General features: G+C 47.1%; 1 protein-coding gene across 2 annotated transcripts; it reads left to right on the top strand.

Moving 5' to 3' along the window:
- The first annotated feature begins 776 nt into the window (after window positions 1-776).
- Selenbp1 (selenium binding protein 1) lies at window positions 777-11,438 on the top strand. 2 transcript variants are annotated; one of them, XM_021648097.2, is made up of 12 exons: window positions 777-911; window positions 4,283-4,339; window positions 4,463-4,575; window positions 4,784-4,969; window positions 5,557-5,677; window positions 6,845-7,027; window positions 7,267-7,445; window positions 9,466-9,544; window positions 9,635-9,756; window positions 10,499-10,591; window positions 10,736-10,854; window positions 11,070-11,438. In XM_021648097.2, exons 1-12 carry the CDS (start codon window positions 908-910, stop codon window positions 11,230-11,232), a joined length of 1,419 nt encoding a protein of 472 aa, XP_021503772.1. In that variant the 5' UTR covers window positions 777-907; the 3' UTR covers window positions 11,233-11,438. The 2 variants fall into 2 exon arrangements, with proteins under 2 accessions (XP_021503772.1, XP_060249138.1); XM_060393155.1 differs by lacking the exon at window positions 4,283-4,339 and having other exon boundaries at window positions 823-911.
- The last annotated feature ends 7,594 nt before the right edge of the window (window positions 11,439-19,032 follow it).

Here is a 19,032-nt window from a genome sequence, read left to right on the forward strand (position 1 = left end):
AGGATCCACCCGGAGACAGGCAAGTGCCCCTGAGCATTTTCTGCCACAGTCCAGCTGGGGACAGCAGCAACTGTTGGCCTCCTCTCTGACCCTGCATCCAGACCCTCAGGGCACCAGACTGTGAGCTGAGGGGGAGGTAGTTCACTTTTGCCTCCTGAGGTTTATGAGGGTAATTGGCATAATAGCAAGCTCTAGGCTTTCTCCCACTTCAAAGCTCAAGGCTCATGAGTGGTTCTGGGAAAACTGAAACCAGGCTCACCCCTCCACCTTGGCTCTCTGTTGTGGAGTCTGGGTAACCAGGACTGTGCTTTCTGGAACATGGATGTCTAGAAAAAGAGGACAATCTCAAAAGAAAGCTGGCCTTGGATTTAGAAGTAGAAACAAACAGGTCCACAGGCCTGGGTACCCCAGGGACAAGGCCAAACACATAAAGGAGCATTTGAAGGCGCAGGAACACATGAATGTATACATGCATACACTCCTCTCACGTGGCACCTGCTCACACGGATACACACAACATGTACACATGCAGACACAGGTACACACAAATTCATACCCATGCACACACAAACATAAAGGTACATGAATAGGAACCCACAGGAGAATGTTGCACAGGGGTACCCACTAATGGCACAAATGTATTTGTATGTATACATGTATACACACACACATCCTGTAATTTGAATGGCCAGGCCACTCAATGGTATCCTGGCCAGCTGCCCTGTATAGTTTACCCTGGATGGCAGCCGGGTCCCTCCCCTTGCCCCACCTCTTCCCCAATTGGTTGGATAAATTGCCTCCCTTTGCCCCTTCCCGTGAAGTCTGCCTGCAGCAGACTAGCGCGGTCTCTGCTGAGCCTCTGCCCATTTCTGGAAAATCCTGCAGGACCAGAGTGTCAGCTAGCAGCATGGGTAAGGAAAGGGGTCCCAGAACCGTGAATAGACCACCCCTAGTTTGGAGGGTCCTCCTCCCTCCAGGAAATGACTCAGCACAGTGGGGAGGGCAGCGGAGAGAGAGCTGGACTTTTGTCCGGACCGACCGATGCAGGCATGCGCATAAGCAGCTCAAGCGAAGGCTTCGTGCAAAATATTTCTCAGCCTAGCTTAAGTACTAAGGAACAGAAAGGGACTGTCAGAAATGGATCCCACTGCATCCCACCCGGCCTCAGCAGGGGCAGGATGTCAATCTAGTAAATAGACGAGTCTGGTTTTAGCAGTGGGTAATTTATTGCTTGCATGGGGGTTACAAAAGAACAGCTCTCACAGACTGGATCTCTCAAGCTGCTTCATGTCCAGTCAGCTGGGAAAGTCAAGCCACTAGCCCACTGAGGCTGAGAGTTTGGGAAGGAATGTTGAGGTCCTGCTTCCCTTGGAGCTGGTTCTTCCCTGGACTAGTAGGAAGACCAGTGAACAGCCTGGCACAGGAAACCTACTTGAACTTGGCCTGGGTTCCTCAAACTGGAGAAGTCACAGACTTTGTTTAAGATGCTTAAAACTGCAGGGTGCTCCACAAAGATGCTGCTCCAGGCAACCCAGTGTCCTGGACGAAGCCCTGGGATACTGGGACAAAACTCCTCCACCCTTTTCCTCTTTTAAAAGATGCTTTTGTTTTATGAATGCTTGCCTGTATGTATAAATGTGTAGCACATTCGTGTCTAGTGTTCATGTAGGCCAGAAGAAGGTGAGTTCCACGAGTGCTGAGAACTGAACCGATCCTCTGCAAGAACAGGAAGTGCTCTTAACCCCTGAGCCGTCTCTTCAGCCCCAGAACAGCCTTTCTGCTGCTGTTTGTTTTTTGAGACAGGTTCTCACTATGTAGCCCTGGCTGCTCTGGAACTCATTGTGTATATCAGGCTGATCTTGAACTCGCAGAGATCCTCTTGCCTCTGCCTCATGAGTGCTGGGCTGCAAACATACTTTTGTTGATGCTCTTCACCCCCTTACATCGGTGTGTGGTGGCTCATGCCTGTCGTCCTAGAGCTAAGGAGTCTGAGGAGAAGGATCTTGGTGAGTTAGAGGCCAACCTAAGCTAGGCGGCGATTTGCATGTGAAGCCAGGTTTCTGGACTGCACGACGCTACTGCTGCCGCCCCACCTCCGACACCTTCTGGATGTTTCCCAGGCAGCAGACAAGGCTTTGCTCTGGACTTTACTCCTTTATTATTTTCTGAAATCTTTGTCAGTCTAGGTGTTTTGCTTGCACTTATGTTCACTACCTGTGCGCCTTATGTCTAAGGAGGTTACAAGAGGGTGTCAGATTCCCTGGAACTCCATTTATATGAAGTTCGTAGCCACCATGTGGGTGCTGGCAATCCAATCTGGTTTCACTGTAAGAGCAGCCCTAAGCTATCTCTCTAAGCCCTCTCCTGCCTGCTTGTGGCCCTGGGTCAGGGCAGGAGGCAGAGCCCAGTCCTGTGAAATCCACCCCAGGATTTCTTTCAACCTGCACCAGCCACTTTCCCCGTTCAACTTCTCCACTATCTGGAATCCTGGTGGCTGCCTTGTCAGGAAGGGCCTCCGCCTACAGCTGTGGTGGGTAAGAACGTAGAAAGTGGCCTAAGGACACACAGCTGGTATCAGTCTTGAGCAAACAACCCGCCTCCCACCCCAATCTGGATTAGTTGTATAACCCTGGATTTGGCCAGCAGCCTGGCTCAGGCCCTGCCTGGGAGAAGTCCCCAGGCCCTGCCCTGGATGGATTTGGTGGAAGATGCAGCCTGCCTGATTTCCTCAGCACTGCTGATCCACACAGATATCAGAAGACTGCTCACCTAGCTTAGGACTCACAAAGGCCCCTCAGATTCTGTTTTTGATTTGTCATGTTGAGGATTGAACCCAGGGTCTTTCAATGCTAGGCAAGTACTCTACCACTGAGCTGCCTTTTTAAGATTTATGGTAGGTTTTTTTTTTAAGTTTTTTTTTTTTTTAAGATTTATTTATTTTATGTATATGAGTGTTCTATCTGCATTTACACCTGCCAGAAGAGGGACTCAGTTCACATTATGGTTGTGAGCTACCATGTGGTCGCCAGGAATTGAACTCATGACCTTTGGAAGGTCATGACAGTGTTCTTAACTGCTGAGCCATCTCTCCAGCCTGATTTATGGCAGTTTTAATTATTGTGTGTGTGTGTCTGTACCCACAGAGTCAGAGGCATCTTATCTCACCTAGAACTGAACTTTCAGGTAGTTCTGAGAGGCCTGATAGCGATGCTAGAAACTGAACTGCTGAGTCATCTCTCCAGCCTCCCTAGCTTAGTTTAATTTTGTTTTGTTTTTAGACAAGGACATTTTTGGGTTTTGTTTGTTTTTATTAAACAACTCATTTATTTATTTATCTTTTCATTTATTTCTTAATTTATTATACAATTTATTTATTTCTTCTGCCTGTGCATTGGAAGAGGGAGAGCACCAGATCTCACTATAGATGGTTATTAGCCACCATGTGGTTGTTGGGAATTGAACTCAATACCTTTGGAAGAACAGCCAGTGTTCTTAACCTCTGAGCCATCTCTCCGTTTTTTTTTTTTTTTGTTGTTGTTGTTTTGTTTTTTGTTTTTCGAGACAGGGTTTCTCTGTGTAGCCTTGGCTATCCTGGAACTCACTCTGTAGAGCAGGCTGACCTTGAACGCAGGGATCCACTTGCCTCTGCCTCCTAAATGCTGGATTAAAAGGTGTGTGCCACCACTACTGGGCAAGACAGGGTCTTTCTGTGTAACCTTGGCTGTCCCAAAACTATGTAGACCAGGTTGGCCTTGAACTTGTAAAGATCTACCTGCTGAGTTCTGGGATTAAAAGCATTAAAGGATGCCCCCAACTCAATCTGTAGTAAGGCTAGTCTTGAACTCATACCCTTCCTGTTCCTGCCTCCCTATGACCACAGTGCCCAGCCCGATGTGGTACTATTATCTCCTTTTCACAGATGAACTGGACACTGAGTTAGATCATTTGCCCAAATTACTATGACCACTCAGGTAGGCTAAGACTTAAATAGAAGTCAATGTCATGACTACTGAGCACAAAGCCTTTGCCCCACTTCCTCCAAGACCAAGACAGTCCACTTCTGGCTCATGTGGCTCTACTTTCCCACCATACCCTCCCCATCATCAGAGCTGGGGGACAGGAGTTGGGAGGGGGAAGGATAGAACAAAGTTATGGGCTGAAATAGGGACCTGGGGTAGCAGTGAGTCTGCCCTTGGCTGCCAGGTGTGTGTTACAGGCTGTAGAGAGGGAGATTTCACCTCCAAAGCAGGCTCCAGTCAACATGTTCCCATTGTTGCTGCAGCTACAAAATGTGGAAAGTGTGGCCCTGGTTACCCAACCCCTCTGGAGGCCATGAAAGGTAAGTGTGCATCTAAGAGCGAGCATTCCTGGGCAAAACCCCTAGTAGGGTGAGGGGACTGCAGACCTGGCCTTAGCCCTCTGCTTCAGCCCAGCCCATTACCATAACCTGTTTTCTTCCCAGGCCCCCGAGAGAAGATTGTCTACCTGCCCTGCATTTACAGGAACACAGGCACCGAGGCCCCAGATTATCTGGCTACTGTGGATGTTGACCCCAATTCTCCCCAGTATAGCCAGGTGAGGTGAGGCATGGTCACTGGTACCCCTGAGGCTCCCACACAGCCCTAAATCCACCCTTTGTTTTCCTCCTTGGTATGGCAACGGAAGCTAGTCATTGCACAGGGGACTAAACAGAAACCCTGCCTGTCCTTGGATGCCAAGCCAAAAATGAGTCTATAGAGGCATGGCCTGGGCAAGCAGCACTTCCTGCTCCTCTTCATCCTAGGTCATCCACAGGCTACCCATGCCCTACCTGAAGGACGAGCTGCACCACTCTGGATGGAACACTTGCAGCAGCTGCTTTGGGGACAGCACAAAGTCACGCAACAAGCTGATGCTGCCCAGTCTTATCTCCTCCCGGATCTATGTGGTGGATGTGGGCACTGAGCCTCGTGCCCCAAAGCTGCATAAGGCATGTCCTCTGTCCTTGGGGCTGGAGACCCTACTGCTGGCCCAACAGCCCCTAGACCAGCTGCCTTCAGCTCTTACACAGGGTCTGGCTCAGCAGCAGAGAGGGAGGGTAGATTTTAGAATTACCTAGGCAGGCTGAGCTGGCCCCATTAGGCAGCATGGGTTGGGGATGGCAGAAAAGGAGGCTTCTTCTTTGAGCAGAGAAGAGAGAGCCATCTTTCTCCATCCAGCTAGGAGCTCAGGGCTTCCCTCATGCAGGAGCTCTAGGCCTTCCTCTCAGCACTCCATTGGACACCATCCCTCTGTATCAGATGCACACAGCTGGCTGCTGAGGGTACAGAGATGACATTGGCATGGGAGGGGCCCCAGGAGATGGGCGTGCCTTCAAGAGACTTGGGGAAGTTTGATGCTCTTTGGCTGCTTCTCTGCCTCTCTCTTGCTGTTCTCTGAGTTACCAGACTGAATCTGTGTTGTCTTCCCTCAGGGAGAGGAAGAGAAGACAGGGTCCACAGATAAAACAGGGAGAATGGGAGCAGGAAGTTGATTCTGGCTCTGTAAAGCCCTGACCCCATTCCTCACTTTCTCCAGGTCATTGAAGCCAGTGAAATTCATGCCAAGTGCAACCTGGGCAATCTGCACACCAGCCACTGCCTGGCCAGTGGGGAGGTGATGATCAGCTCCTTGGGGGATCCCCAGGGTAATGCCAAAGGTATCTGCTGGCACTGTGGCCTCACAAAACTTCAGCAGCTAAAAGTGTGGGAGGCATCCAAAGCCTGGGGAGCAATGGAGTAAGGAACCAGGGAAAACTGGCTGTCTGAGTCCTAGCCAGCATCTGAAATGTCAGCAAGTGATGTCAGTTGTTTCCATTATTCCTATAGTGACGAGGCTCAGCTGGGCCTGGTGGTAAAAGATATAATTCCAGCTATTCTCCAGGCCAAGGCAGAAAGATCACAAATTCAAGGCCTGCCTGGAAAACTTAGCAAGACTTTTTCTCAAAATACAGACAAGGCCTGGAGAGATGGCTTGGTGATTAAGAGCATGGCTGCTCTTCCAGAGGACCTAGGTTCAATTTCCAGCAACCACCTGGCAGCTTATAACTGTCTGTTCCAAGGGATCAAACATCCTCACATAGATATGCAGTCAAAAACCAATGTACATAAAATAAAAATAAATTTAAAAAATACAAACCAAAGGCAAGATAAACAGCCCGGTGATAGACCATTTGCCTACCGTTAGTGAAGTCCCAGTTTCAACCCCCAATACAGTAACACACACACACACACACACGATGAGCTGTGACTGCTGAGTTTGCTGTGCTCAGTAGTCTGCTATAAGGATGTGAACATACGCATGCATCTAGGACCTACATACTATAATACCAGCCTTTGAATTCATGAGCAAACTTCATGGCCCTGGCTTTGCTTGTTTTTTTTTTTTTTTAGTTGGGAGGAACTCTTGTGAGTTTGAGGCCAGGTTGATCTACATAGTGAGTTCTAGGACACCTACATGGAGGGACTATGTCTCAAGAAAAAGAAAGAGGGAGGAAGGAAGGGAGGGAGGGAAGGAGGCTGCTTGGGATAACCCGCCCAAGCTGAGCTGAGACTCCATAGAAACCACTATGGTTGTAGGTTGGCAAGTGATCTTTATGGGGCTGAATCCCAGAACTCTCCATTCAAGGGGAGAACATTTTCCCCAGAGCTCCAGGAAAAGGATGAAGTTGCGAAGTTGCTATGAGGGGGAGCACAGAGTAAAGGCCCTGCCTCTCACCTCTCTCTGAAATGGATGTTTGGGCACCTGACCTTAAGGATCTGGTCAATCTGCTGGGAAAGAACAATGGTTCACCACCTCTACCTAAGCCCCTTTCTTCCCTGCTCAGGGGGGTTTGTACTGCTGGATGGGGAGACTTTCGAGGTGAAAGGGACATGGGAGAAGCCTGGGGGTGCCGCTCCAATGGGCTATGACTTCTGGTACCAGCCTCGACACAATGTCATGGTCAGCACGGAATGGGCAGCTCCCAATGTACTCAAAGATGGTTTCAACCCCCGTCATGTGGAGGCCGGTAAGAATCACCCTGAGGACAGGCAGAAGCCTTGGTCCACATCCCCTGCTTTCAGCCCTCTACCCTACACCAGAGACCCCACTCTGGGTAACAGGCTAAGACATGCCCGGTCCTCAGACCTGCTCAGAAGTCCTCTGTGCCCAGTCCCAGCTCTCTGTCCTAGCCAGCGCCCTGCCTCTGACCAGGTCTCCCATCCTGCCCTGAGCTCAGCCTCTGGAACATATTCCCTCCCCCATCAGGGCTGTATGGGAGCCACATACATGTGTGGGACTGGCAGCGTCATGAGATTATCCAGACCCTGCAAATGAAGGACGGGCTCATTCCCCTGGAGGTCCGCTTCCTGCATGACCCAGCTGCCACCCAGGGCTTTGTAGGCTGCGCCCTCAGCTCCAGCATCCAGCGGTTCTACAAGAATGAGGTATCTTCGACACCAAACATACATATCAGGATCTCCTCTAGGCTTCAGTGTCCACACTTCTTGGTCCCACCAGCCTCGGGCTTCCCCAGGAAGGAACACTGCTTGCTACATGGCTAGGCTAATTTTCACCTTGCTTAAGTCTGTTTTCTGTTGCTATAACTGAGCAGCTGAGCATCACAAGCAGGATCATTATAAGGAAGAGAGGTTTATTTAGCTCACAGGTCTGAGGCTAGGCCATCCAAGGTCGAGGAATGGCATCTGGTGAAGGCTTTCTTGGGGTTGGGAACACCTGCCTCCAGGGACATCACAGAGTAAGGCAGCACATGCAAGGGACAAACTGGCTTTATTAGCAGACTCATTTTAAAATACCCACAAACACTCCCATGGGTGAATCCATCCTCTGTGAGCTCTGACTTAATTATTTAAAGGTCCCACTTAGTCTCCATGTGATGGTGCACACCTTTAATCCCAGCACTGAGGAGGTAGAGGCAGATGAATCTTTGGGAAGTGAAAGCCATCCTTAAAAGTTCAATAAAAAGTTCCAGGCCAGCAAAGACCACATAGTGAAATCCTGCCTCGAGCAGCCAACAGGGGCTGGAGAGATGGCTCCGCGGTTAAGAGCACTGGCCATTCTTCAGAGGACCTTCAATTCCTGTATCCACATAGTGGCTCTCAAGTGCTGTAACTCCAGTTCCAGGGGATCTGAGTTCTCTGGCTGCTGAGGGCACCAGGAACACATGTGGTGCACAGGACATACATGAATGCAAAACACTCATGCATATGAAACAAAAATTAAATTAAAAACAAACAGTAAACTAAACAAAAAGGTCTCACCTAGCCAGTTAGAATAGCTCACACCTGTAACCTCAGCATTTGGGAGGTGGAGGCGGGAGGATTGCAAGTTCAAGGCCAGCTTCTTCTACAGCATAAGCCCTCTATCTCACAAAAACAATTAAGATCCCACCTCTTAATTCCTCGAAAAGGCAATTAAATTTCAGCATGACTTTTGGTAGGGACACTTGAAACCTAATTGGCTATATTGGTAAATTTATTCAAAACCTAAAGCTAAGGTGGTATATACCTGTGATTCTAGCACTTGGAAAGTGAAGGCCAGAGGAACTGCAGTTCAAGGACAGCTTCAGCTACAGTTTGAGGCCAGCTTGGGAAACATGAGACTATCTCAAAAAGCAAAGCAAAACAAAACAAAAATCTACTTAGTGAGTGAAAGGAAGGATTGACTCAGAACACACCAAGACCAAGTTCTCAACACAAAAGAGATTTCTTTTCCCCAGACAAACAAAGGGCAGGAAATATGACAAGAAGACAAGAGGAGAGAGAGAGGACAAAGGGGAAGGAATGACAAAGGAAAGGGATATTTGCTCCAGAGGGAAAAAGGCTGGCTTGGAATAGAGAGGATGACAGTTTATAAAGAGAAAAGGGAACCCCTGTGTTAAGATGAATTGTTTAATTTTAATTGGGCATGTTAATTAGGTTAGCTAAAGGGGGATTTTGATTGCTGGACCTCAGTCCTTTTTTTTTGGTTTTCAAGACAGGGTTTCTCTGTATAGCCCTGGCTGTCCTGAAACTAGGTCTGTAGACCAGGCTGGCCGAGAACTAACAGAGTTCTGAGATTAAAGGCATGCAGCACCACCACCCAGCTTGGACTTCAATACTTTTTGATAGCTGGACATTGGAGATCAGCCTCAGGAGGACAAAGTGGCCAAATAAGGAACTGGACCTTGGTGGCTAGCTTTAGGAATGTAATCTAATAGTTTTCAGCAAGGGGGAGAAGGTAAAAGACAAAACCTGCCTGAGTTTTGGCCTGCTCTGGCCTGCTAGAGCCCTTCAGCAAACATCGATGTCAGCTGCTCTGACAAGTAGTGGCAATGCCACGGTGAGGCAGTCACCGCCCCTGCCTTAGGAGCTTCAGGGAAGGAGACCCTACCCAGAAGGCCCCATATCTGTTCCCTTCCTGTTCCCAGTTCTGATAAGTACACTCTGCCTCCCTCCCCCAATGTAGGGAGGCACCTGGTCAGTGGAGAAGGTGATCCAGGTGCCCCCCAAGAAAGTGAATGGCTGGATGCTTCCTGAAATGCCAGGTGAGTGCCAGCAGAGGGCGGGAGTCAGCAAGTTGATCCTGCCTGGGAAAAAAAGACAGACTCCTTAAAGCCCATCAACCCACTCCTTAGGCTTGATCACCGACATCCTGCTGTCCCTGGATGACCGCTTCCTCTACTTCAGCAACTGGCTGCACGGAGACATTCGGCAGTATGACATCTCTTCCCCACAGAAGCCCCGTCTCACTGGACAGGTAGAGGCATTAGTGAAGGAGTCTGAGCATAGCATAGAGGCTGGGAAGCTGCTGAGGGATGATAAGGGAGGAGCAGGAAGAGTAAAAATGTGGGCAAAGGTACAGGCTTAGAACTGGAGAGCCAAGGCTGAACACAGGGAAAAGAAAGGGATGCTAGCAAAGTATAGGGGAGCACACTTTCAAGGCCAGTGCTGCAGAAACATAGGCAAGTGGTTCCCTGTTGATTTGAGCCCAGCCTGGTCTACATAGTGAGCTTCAGGCCAGCCAGAGTTACATGGTGAGATGCTATCTTAAACAACACACACACTTACAAGGGCAGGAAATCAGTTCTTCTGTAGTGTCCACACTACATCTTTTTGCAGTGATAAAATGCCTGACAAAAACAGAGGAAGGAAAGGTTTATTGTATCATGGCTTGAGAAGAGGTAGAGGCCATCATAGACAGGTGTGGTGATACAAGCATGAGGCAGCTGGTCATGTTCTGTGTGCAGTCACAGGAGGCAGAGTTGAATGCTGGGACTCAGCTCCTCTTCTTTGATTCATTTTGGAGCCTCAGCCCATGGGATGGCACTCATGTTCAGGGTGGATCTTCCCTCCTAATCAAACCTCTCTGGAATGCCCCACAAACACCCAGGGATGGGGGGTGTCCTCGCTGATTCTAAAACCTAGTGAGGTCGATGATTATTAACCATCACCGTGTCTCTTACTGTTGGTCCCCTTGTCCTCTGCATGCCTTCACCCAGATCTTCCTTGGTGGCAGCATTGTTAAAGGAGGGGCTGTGCAAGTGCTGGAGGACCAAGAGTTGAACTGTCAGCCAGAGCCCCTAGTGGTCAAGGTGAGAACTTCTCTCTGGTCTCACAGGCCCCTCAGATTCACCCTCAAGGAGAATTGGTTGGGATACAGTTGGTGTGCAAATTGGGCACCAGTTGCTTAGGCAGTCTGAGTGTTACTTAGAGTCTGACCTCTTGTTTCCCCCAAGGGAAAACGAGTTCCTGGAGGTCCTCAGATGATCCAGCTCAGCTTAGATGGGAAGCGTCTTTACGTCACCACGTCACTGTACAGTGCCTGGGACAAGCAGTTCTACCCTGATCTCATCAGGTGAGAAGCAGTGTGGGGACTCACCTCTCCAACTGTCCTCTCCTAGAAGCATTCTTTGGTGTTTTGACTGTGCCTCAGGAACTTCGCCTGTACCCCACCATACAGATGGCCCATTTAGACCTTGTGCCATCCTCAGGAACCCATTTATCTCACAAAATCTTGGGGTGGGGGTTGGCCACAAACAACCTCTCACTTACCCTCTTTTTCTCTTCCAGGGAAGGCTCCGTGATGCTGCAAATTGATGTAGACACAGTCAATGGAGGGCTGAAGCTGAACCCCAACTTTCTGGTGGACTTTGGGAAGGAGCCCCTTGGGCCAGCACTGGCTCATGAGCTTCGGTACCCAGGGGGTGACTGCAGTTCTGACATTTGGATTTGAAGACTAGCCCTAAAGCCCATCCTCCACATTCTGAGCCCTCACTCTAAGGAGCCTGGCCTCACTCTGTTCTCTCAGCCCCACCTCTCCATGGGTATGCTGAGATGACTGAGATCTGTTAGGCATCATCTCACTACTGTTGCTTGTTGTTCACTGTGCTATTCTTAAATGAGCTTTTGGAAGCACCAACAAATAAAATGTTGACCCTATCCTCAGATCACCTTGTCATGGAGGGGAGGGCATTGAGTCCTTTGCCACTGCCACTTTCTTGCATAGAGAAGACCTGAAGAGGACCCCAGAAGGTGTGGTGACTAGTCTGTGTCGGTGATTCCAGCATGATGCCAATGATGTCAAACATCTCCCTTTTATCACCATACAGAACCAAAAGATTTAGGGGGATGATTGCCACGGGAACCTGAGGTGTGAGCATGTCAATCAATGTTTTAGGCTTTGTGCGTGGGGATCGTGCCCCAGGTTGACACTGGGTTTCTTCCTTGATCTCTCTCCACCTTAGATATGGCGACAGGCTCTCTTTTGGGACCTAGAGCTTGCTATTGCGGCTGGGATGGCTTACTCCAGGGATCCATCTCAGTTTTCCATGTGTTGGGATTACAGGTCAGCCACTGTGCCCATGTAATGTTCACAATGGCTCTGGAGATCAGAGGACCGGACCTCACACACATCAAGCTCTTTGTCTTTCGACCATCTCCCCAGTCGTGTTGTTTTGTATTTTTCCTAAGTCTGTTTTCTGTTGATATAACTGAGAAGCTGAGCATCACAAGCAGGATAATTATAAGGAAGAGAGGTTTATTGAGCTCACAGGTCTGAGACTAGGTCATCCAAGGTTGAGGAATGAGCCATTTGTGAAGGCTTTATTGGGGTTGGAAATTCTGCCTCTAGGGACAGTACAGAGTGAGAGAACCATGTGCAAGAAAGAGATAAACATGGAACCAAAATCTCACACATCGCGCTTTTGTTCTCTTTAAAGTCTAAACATTTCCTTTGAACAATCCATCCCAGGTAGAACTGATTCTCTCCCTTTGCCTCTTCTACCTACCACATCCTCCTCCAGTGAGAGACTCTTCATATCCATAAGCTGCCTGAACTCAAGCTCACCATGAACATGCCATTGTGCCTTTGTTTTGTTTGAACAGCTCAAACAGATTACAGAAAAGAGAGAAAGAACTTCTGAGGGTAGGAGGGGTCCTAAGGGAGGAATACCCACATGTGAATTGAAAAACCTTAATTCCCAGCACATGGCTGAATATCAGCATAAAGTATGCTTTAATAAACAATAGAGTGTTTGCTATGAACAAATTATCTCAATTATTATTCTATCACTGTCAAGAGACACTATGACCAAGGCACTCCTGTACCATGTTTTCCTACCATAATAGTGGTAGACACTTCTCCCTGTGGAACCGTAATTCCCAAACAAATTCTTCCTTTCTTAAGATGCCTTGGTCATGTTTTTTTATTACAGCAATAGAAAAGTAACTAATCCACACTGTCAAGTTCACTGAGAATCTGGTCCTAAGGGGTCACCTGGGCTTGAGAAGAACTTCTGCTCCTCTACTCTGCCTTTTACCAGTTTTTTTCATGTGCATGAGAAGTCCAAGGCCTGGCCAAGTGTGGCTTCACTTGGAAACACTGAGGAAAGTTTTTCTCTGTGCTGTCTTCTCTATAGATTCAACAGTTATAGTGCACTGGGTGAAGTCTCCATGGCCTCCCTGAACAAGAAACAGGCGCCTCCTTACAGCTACAGGATAACTCAAGAGATGTCCCACAGTTCCCTGGGACTTATCTGATCTTATGGGGGAAGAGTAAGTTAATAAGAAAAAATATCTCTGGTCATATCTGTATAGGTCTCCAACTATGGTTATTGAACACACAGAAGGTCATTTATACCCTCTGTGTACTTCTAACTACTGTGTAATATTTGCATAAAGTTTGAGTAAAAGCCAAACACTTTTAGATAAAACTTGATTAGACATACAGTTTTGTTCCTTAAGCTAGTCCTGTATCAAGCTCAGATAAGTAATCCATTGATTTTTCTTTTTCTTTCAAAAAGCAGCAGACTGTGTACAGAATGGAACACAATCACACACAGGGATACAGGAAGAAGCATCTGAGCTCTCAGCCACAGAAAGCCAACTCCTGGGCCGGGGGTACTGGCACAGGCCTGTCATCTTAGGAGGCAAAGCCAGGTGGATTTCTGAGTTTGAGGCCAGCCAGGGCTACACTGAGAAATCCTATCTCAAAAAAAAAGTACAAAACAAAAAAAATCAAAACAACAAAAAAAGAAACTCTACTGATTTAAGGTTTGACATCAGTGTTTTTAACTTTGACCTTAGAGATATTAATATCATCTACATAAAGTCTTATTTTTTTATATACCTTATGTATCATTCTGTTAAAACATCTGGCCATCCCAATCTTTATATAAAAATTCCCTCTTACTAAAAATATTTTCGTTTTTATATCCTTTTAACATGGTTCCCCCCCTTTTTTTTCTGTGTAAACCCTGGCTCCCCTGGGACTCACTATGTAGATGAGGGTAGCCTTGAACTCCGAGATGTGCCTGACTCTGCCTTCAGAGTACTGGGATTAAAGATGTGTACCACCAGGGGTTTTCTTTCCTTTTTAATAGCATAAAACACAGGAACATTATTGAATTAATTTCACTGTTGTGAGAATTTTTGCCTTCGGGTGGGAAAAAAAATATTATCTCTCCCCTCCTCCTAAGGTCCTAACAACAAACCAATGTTTGATTTCACCAAAGTTCACGCTTAGGGAAACAGTGAGTTTACTGGGCTTCTAGAGAGCACAGGTGAGGGTTTACTGACAGGAGTGTGAGTGACCCAAAAGCAGTGTACCGGCAAGTCTTCACCCACTGTGTATGGCGGTTTCCCGCAGCTGTGTAGGTGAAGCCTTTTTTCCTTAGTCTTTTCAGCACATATTTTAGCTTCTCCCTAAGACCTTGAGACCATATGCAACTAGGGAAGAACTGCATCCAACTGGTTGCATACTCAGGTGAGGGTCCAATGACCCTCCTATTCCCTTGTTTTACGAAGGAACATTGAAACTCAAGACCAGTTGTGGTGATATTTAAATTTTTAAATTATTTTTAAAAATTATTTTTAACTATATGAGTGAGAGCCCACTAGTGAAGATGCCAGTAGAGGCCGGAGGTGTGAGGTTTCCTGGAGCTGGAGTGATACGTTCTTGTGAGCTGCCTGATGTGCATGCTGGGAATTGAACTTGGGTCACATCTGGAAGAGCAGTGAGTGCTCTTAACCACTGAGCCAACTCTTCAGCCCCAGTGTGCCAGTCCTTTATAAGCAGATATAGCTGGTCTTATGAAAATAGCAGTTGTTTGGCTTAGAGCGGAATCCAACACACATAGGATAATGAAATACGTTATTATTTTCTGTGTACGTGCTGTTACACTATGGGGCTTTATAAGCTCCCATGCAAATCTTATAGAAAATACAAGACCATCAAAAATGTGTGTGTGTGTGTGTGTGTGTGTGTGTGTATGAATACAAGCAAAACATGTCTGAAACTCAAATACTAAATCTTTAAAACCACAGTGCTAGAGTTATTGAGGTTGTTGTAACCTGCTCAAACTCTCTAGCCCATCTGTGGAGACCTACGTTAGTTCTCAGCACACCTGTGGCTCCTCTGTTAACACCTGCTGTCCCCTTTAGCATATCACAAGCCATTTTGCCTCCAAGTCTCCATTTTGATCATAAGATGAAATTAAGTTCGAGTTCTTAGGACTACATGCCCGAGACCAGAATACAATTCAATAGTTCAATATTTGCTGCTTAGAATAAGACAATAGACGATAAATGCATGTTCTGTTGGAGTTAAGACTGCAATATCCTATGTTTTTTTTTTTTTTATTTCCAGAAAGCTGAAAAGCCCCCAAGAATTCCCCTACCTTGAATTTCAGCCATCAGCTTAAAGTGTTTTGTCTAGCTACCTCAATACAACACAGTACACTTGGAACAAAACAGATTATGCTTAGCTAGTCAAATGATGTAAGGCTACTGGGCCCCTCTTCCTACACCTGGCTACCTGGTTACATTTTTTTTTCATATAAAAAAATCTGTCTTAGAAACAGTCACAGTCTGGCCCCAAGTCCAGATTATCGCCCCGACTGGTTAGTTTTTGTCCAGAGTTCAGTAAACTTCCATCAGTCTGAGTCTGGTGTATGAGTGATCACCAATAACAAGGTTGGCTTTTTTTTGAGGGGCAGAGGGGCCTCTGCATTCTCTCCATGTCCTGACAATAAACATTCTTCTACTTTATTATGGTTGCTACTATTATTGATTTGGTACCCACAATCTGAAGAACACAGAACACAAACAACAATAATCTTAAAGAACCCAGAGTAGGGTGGCATTAGGCTGTTCATTTGCTTAGCCTTTCTATGTCACTGTAACTGCAAAGGAAAAGCAAGCAAACCCAGAGAGAAAGCTGTTAACAAGCTTGGAACAAATGAGTCTCAGGAAGGGAAGAAATAGTCTATAGGCTTGGAGACACGGCGCAGAAAGAGCAGGCATTGGGACCCAGCAGAGCCTGCATCTCTAGCCTCCTCCAACAGGCTGATCTCTGCCTCCAGCTGTTGTGGCTGCCCGGTTGCAGCAGCTTGGCCAGCACCTGGCAAGCTCCCCTTGAGTCCCAGTTGGGGTCTGTGCTTTCTCAAGGCCCTGCGCTGCTACACATCCACATGAGCTTTTGAGGTCTAGCCATCTCAAAGCGTTAGCTCCCATCGGAAGCTGGCTAGGGCTAGAAGCACTTGGCTGGGAAAACGCTAAGTCCCCTATAGAAACCAGTAAATATATCATGTACAACCATATACCAAACTGGGTGTAGTTATGTGTGCCTTTAATCAATCACAGCATTCCAAGGCACAGGCAGGTGTATCTTTTTGGGTTCAAAGTCAGCTTCTACACAGTGAGTTCCAGGCTAGCCAGAATTACACAGTGAGAACCTGTCTCAAAACTAAAAAATGTCAAAAGAAAGGGGGTAGAATGGCATCAAGTTGTATTGGCAATACTGGCAGCTCAAGATGTGGCCTGGCTATATTTACCATAGCTTCCCTGGCCTCTGAGTGCCTAGGTGGGAGAACATTGTGTTTCACGATGAAGTTGGTTTAGAATAGGGAACCTTTGCTGTGCAGTCAGTTAAAGCACTGTCCTTTGAAGTGAATCTGCAAGTTCATAATCTGGACCCTTCATGTATGGGACCTTACCTTTAAGGCTCCAGATCTATTATCCCAGTGCAGAGTACAAGGTTTCTTTTTAATTACACTAACCTCTCTAGTGACTGCCTGTTTTGTCCAGAACCGTTGTTTTCAGCTTTACATTGGCCCACACTTCTTTCCTCATCAAGCTGCCTGTGAATATTTTTCCCATCCTTCTGCTCTACTCTTGTCACCCCATGCATAAATATGGCTAAGAACACTGAGTAGTAACTATAGTAAGAACTGTAGTAAGCTACAGACCAAATAGCATGCTGTTTTGAAATTTCCTTCATCAAGCATTTCAGTTCATTATTTTTAAACCCAGTCTCAAATGTTTAGGACCTGGACTGAACACAGCCAGATCCCGTGCTGGAGAACAATATGAATGGCCTCTTAACTACTCCCACACTCTTTGTTCCCCTCCAATATCTCATGAGCACAGTCTTCACTGCTTGCATTTCTATTGGCATCCCAGTCTTCTGAACTCCCACCAGAATGCCCATTAGCTCCTGCCTTCAGCATTCCAGGACTTCCCTAGCTCACAGCCCCAAATTCTTGTACATTTCTCCACAAAACAGTTCTAAATATACCATACACAGCTGCATACCACAAGGTCAGGAAGCCACAGTAGAGACTCCTCTGCCTGCACTAGTTTTCCATATTGGTTATTTGTGTGGCCACTATAATGAAAGAGCCAACAAGAAGCAACTTGAGGCTGCTTTTCTTTTGACCTTGTGGTTCAGCGGACGCAGCCTTTACTGGTGGAGAAGACATGGAAACAGGGGGTGTTTCCCTCCTACCTCAGCAGACAAGGAAGCAGAGAAAGGGCAATGGTGTCACTCCGTCGGTTCTTTCTTTTTATGCAACCCAGTGGACGAGACGATTCTATCCACCATCATGCTGTGTTCTCCCTGGAAGCTCTCACACAGACACACCCGAAGTGCGCATCACTGATGCCCCAGGGATTTCTTAATCTAGTTAGCTGACAATCAAAGCTATTTATCATACGGTGCATGTCCTATTCAATAGGACAAACCTTGAGCACTTGTTACAGCAGAAAGGAAGGAAGCTCCCTGAGACAGCTAGGCTATATCTCAAGTACCTATGACATTTCTGAAAGAAGACATGCATCTAAAATGCACAGAAAACTGGAAAACTCACAAATCAGACGTAGAGGATCTGGCACTCCAAGCCAGGGCTCATAGCACTGTATTCCTGTGAGCTCCGGGCCAGCCTGGACTGCATGCCAATAACAATAACAATAATCACACCTCACAATATGCTAGAGGTATATTGTGATGTCTAAGGGAAATTCCATTTTGTGCTAGGCACCCATGTTAAATCCTAAAAGGTAAGTTCCCTGACTCCTTGCCCCCTCCCCAGAATGGCATAACTGTCCTAAAATGATTAACTGCTTGCTTTGGTGTCTGTAAACTCACTTATCACTGTGTGCAGTGGGAGTAAGGCAGTTCCTTGCATAGCTGTAAATTCTGCAGAAGTGAAGTAAGTGTGGTTTTCTCTTTTAAAAGCCCTTCCTGTACCTCCTCTCGGAATCACATCACTGAACTGGATTAGAGGCTACAGCCCTGCCAGCAGTTTTAACAAACCTGGCTAATTATAATCTGAATTGTGTCTGGTGGTCTTTTCCCAGTGGTCTCAAACTTCAGAACAATATCTTAGTGATAGAGTGCGTGTAGGACCCTGGCTTCAGTGATGATGATGATGATGACAATGAGGAAGAGGAGGAGGAAAAATCGGCAAGAATATAGAGAAGGTAGACCATTCATTGCTGGTTAGAATGTAACTCCCATTTTGAGCTGCTCATGTAGCTCTGTGGTGTCTGCCCAGCATTCAGGAAGGCCCTAGATTCAAATCCTACTATATATTTTTCTCACCCAAGTACAGTGGCGCAAGCCTTTACTACATTAACCCCAGCCCTTGGAAATCAGAGGCCAGCAGATGCAGTGAGTTTGAGATCCAATTCCAGGATGGCCAGGGCTACATAGAGGGACCCTGCCTCAAAAAAAAACCACTAAAATATATTTCCCCCCGACAGGCAAGTGTGAATGTGAGTGTGTGTGTGTGTGTGGGGGGACAGGGGATCTGTGTTTACATATTTGGGGGGTGTGTTTGTGCACTTGTGTGCACATGGATATGGAGGTCCAAGGCTGATGTCACAATCCTCCATCAGTCTTCCACTTTTTCTTTTTATTGTTTTGGTTTTTTTGAGACAGGGTTTCTCTGTGTAGCTGTGGCTATCCTGGACTCGCTTTTGTAGACAAGGCTGGCCTTGAATTCACAGAGATCTCTCTGGCTCGGCTTCCCTGAGTGCTGGACGTGATGTACCACCACTGCTTGGCTACTCTTCCAATTTCTCATCTCCCAAGCAAACCCGGAGCTTACTGACACAGCTAACCTTGCTAGTGAACTTACTCTGGGAATCCCATCTCTACCTTCCAAGGCAGATCACGGGTGGCTCCCATGCCCACCTGGCAGTGCATGGGTGCTGGAAACTGAATGCAGGTCCTTACACTGGAACCACTGAGGCG

Source organism: Meriones unguiculatus, chromosome 10 (genome assembly GCF_030254825.1).
Source record: "Meriones unguiculatus strain TT.TT164.6M chromosome 10, Bangor_MerUng_6.1, whole genome shotgun sequence".
In the NCBI taxonomy this organism is placed as follows: domain Eukaryota; kingdom Metazoa; phylum Chordata; class Mammalia; order Rodentia; family Muridae; genus Meriones; species Meriones unguiculatus.